The sequence below is a fragment of the Nerophis lumbriciformis genome, linkage group LG18 (assembly GCF_033978685.3).
Source record: "Nerophis lumbriciformis linkage group LG18, RoL_Nlum_v2.1, whole genome shotgun sequence".
NCBI lineage: Eukaryota > Metazoa > Chordata > Actinopteri > Syngnathiformes > Syngnathidae > Nerophis > Nerophis lumbriciformis.
Window position 1 is genome coordinate 28,512,501 of NC_084565.2, and position 3,073 is coordinate 28,515,573.

Consider the following 3,073-nt stretch of genomic DNA (forward strand, 5'->3'; position numbering starts at 1 on the left):
GACCGCCCAGCAGGGTCAAATACTCACCGTGGCCCAGAACAGCGTCACGGGGGACTCGCCGCCACCTGCAGCCAGAGCCTCGCGGGATGAACTGTGATCAAGAGAGAGAGGAGACTGTGTGGTGTGCACACTTGGAAAGACACACTGAAGCAGAAATACTGTATACACACACACACACACACACACACACACACACACACACACACACACACACATAGCAGGAAGTGCCTTAATTTATTCCCCTTTGGGTGTCTCCATAGAAACTCACAAATCACACTGCTGTTGTTTTTTATCTTATTTAAAAGCTTTCCAGTTTGCAAGTGTGCATGTGCTGTGCCACACACACTGACACACACACCCCACACACACACCATACACACACACGCACACACACACCTACAGAGTACAGCCCTTTCTTGCCGAACACTGCAGCAGGCTGGTCCTGACAGTTATCATCACACATCCTTCATAAAGTAACTAAAAATGAAATATTCCCAATGTACAATTCATTCTTCCATGTGCTGTCGAACCAATAAAACAACTTCCTCATACCAGTGTTGTCCAGACAATAGCGCACACACGTGTTCATGGGTCTAAAATGCAGAATTAAATACAGTATATCAATTAAATACAGAACTGTACTACTTTAAGTTTTGACTTGTACTCGACTGTACAGTATTGTAATACAAAACCCAAAACCATTGAAGTTGGCACGTTGTGTAAATGGTAAATAAAAACAATACAATGATTTGCAAATCTTTTTCAACCTATATTCAATTGAATAGACTGCAAAGACAAAATATTTAGCGTTCGAACTGGAAAACTTTATTTCTTTGCAAATATTAGCTCATTTGGAATTTAATACCTGCACTATGTTTCAAAATGCTGGCACACGTGGCAAAAAAGACTGAGAAAGTTTAGGAATGCTCATCAAACACTTATTTGGAACATCCCACGGGTGAACAGGTTAATTGGGAACAGGTGGGTGCCATGATTGGGTATAAAAGCAGCTTCCGTGAAATGCTCATTCGTTCACAAACAAGGATGGGGCGAGGGTCACCACTTTGTGGACAAATGCGTGAGCAAATTGTCCAACAGTTTAGGAACAACATTTCTCAACGAGTTATTGCAAGGAATTTAGGGATTTCACAATCTACGGTCCGTAATATCATCAAAAGGTTCAGAGAATCTGGAGAAATCACTGCACATAAGCGATGATATTACGGACCTTCTATCCCTCAGGCGGTAGTGCATCAAAAAGCGACATCAGTGTGTAAAGGATATCACCACACTGGCTCAGCAAAACTTCAGAAAATCACTGTCAGTAACTACAGTTTGACGCTACATCTGTAAGTGCAAGTTAAATCTTTACTATGCAAAGCCAAAGCCATTTATCAACACCCAGAAACGCCGCCGGCTTCGCTGGGCCCGAGCTCATCTAAGATGGACTGATGCAAAGTGGAAAAGTGTTCTGTTTGACGAATCCGCATTTCAAATTGTTTTTGTAAACTGTAGATGTCGTGTCCTCCGGAAACAAAGAGGAAAAGAACCATCCGGATTGTTATAGGCGCAAAGTTGAAAAGCCAGCATCTGTGATGGTATATGGGGGTGTATTAGTGCCCAAGGCATGGGTAACTTACACATCTGTGAAGGCACCATTAATGCTGAAAGGTACATACAAGTTTTGGAGCAACATATGTTGCCATCCAAGCAACGTTATCATGGACGCCCCTGCTTATTTCAGCAAGACAATGCCAAGCCACGTGTTACAACAGCGTGGCTTCATAATAAAAGAATGCGGGTACTAGATTGGCCTGCCTGTAGTCCAGACCTGTCTCCCATTGAAAATGTGTGGTGTATTATGAAGCCTAAAATACCACAACGGAGACCCCCGGACTGTTGAACAACTTAAGCTGTACATCAAGCAAGAATGGGAAAGAATTCCACCTGAAAAGCTTCAAAAATTGCTCTCCTCAGTTCCCAAACGTTTACTGAGTGTTGTTAAAAGGAAAGGCCATGTAACACAGTAGTGAAAATGCCCCTGTGCCAACTTTTTTTACAATGTGTTGCTGCCATTAAATTCTAAGGTAATGATTATTTGCAAAAAAAATTAAGTTTCTCAGCTCGAACATTAAATATCTTGTCTTTGCAGTCTATTCAATTGAATATAAGTTGAAAAGGATTTGCAAATCATTGTTTTGTTCTGTTTATATTTACCATTTACACAACGTGCCAACTTTACTGGTTTTGGGTTTTGTACTTAAATGGGCCCACTTTTGCTTCATAACAGTATATATTTGATCAATATTGTAGCAAATATTAGCTTGGAAAACTAATTGAAAAAAATATAACCATATTTGTTAAATACTAGATGCTGTATTTTAAACTATATTTTAATGTACTGTACTGTAACGTGTAATAACTATTTGTTGACTTGTATACATATTTAACTACTACAAAAAATAATACGGTTGCAAAATTCCGGGAATATTCAAAGTTGGAAACTTTCCATGGGAATTAACGGGAATATATGGGAATTAATGGGAAATTTGTTGGGAATAAACATTGAATGCAACATGCTAGATCTTGCAGCATGATTATTAGCTAAAACAACCAGATTTAATGCAAATCCAGTTGAATTTCAACCCTGCACTGTGCATTCATTCCTCCATCACATGTGCAGTGCATTCTTCCATCACATGTGCAGATAATTCCCAGCATGCTACACACTACAGCAGGGCTATTGAGGCCACACTAGTATTTGAGCCCAAGGACTCCATCCAGTCAGGTAAGTTTTGATGATATTACTGGGGTAAATATATTTGATCTACGGTATTTAAGTTTAATAGAGGTGTAATTGCTTGTTACTGTATGACTGTAGACCACTCCAGCAGACTTCCACTCAAGCTAGCTAGCTGTTCCTGTACTTGTTAAATGATTTTGGGGCCAATATCTCTAACTAGCTAGGTTTATATACCACCACAGTCTCATAATGAACTGAAAGGCCACCTACTCAGTGGTGGCCCACCACTAGGCCACCTACTCAGTGGCCTAATGGTTAGAGTGTCCGCCC

General features: G+C 40.4%; 1 protein-coding gene across 1 annotated transcript in view; it reads left to right on the forward strand.

Moving 5' to 3' along the window:
• Positions 1 to 551, forward strand: part of colgalt2b (collagen beta(1-O)galactosyltransferase 2b) — a 65,829-nt gene extending 65,278 nt beyond the window's left edge. The window contains exon 12 of the mRNA XM_061978578.2: positions 1 to 551. This exon is cut by the window's left edge and continues 177 nt beyond it. Within this exon, the coding sequence (XP_061834562.1) occupies positions 1 to 97 (97 nt within the window). The 3' untranslated portion in view covers positions 98 to 551.
• The last annotated feature ends 2,522 nt before the right edge of the window (positions 552 to 3,073 follow it).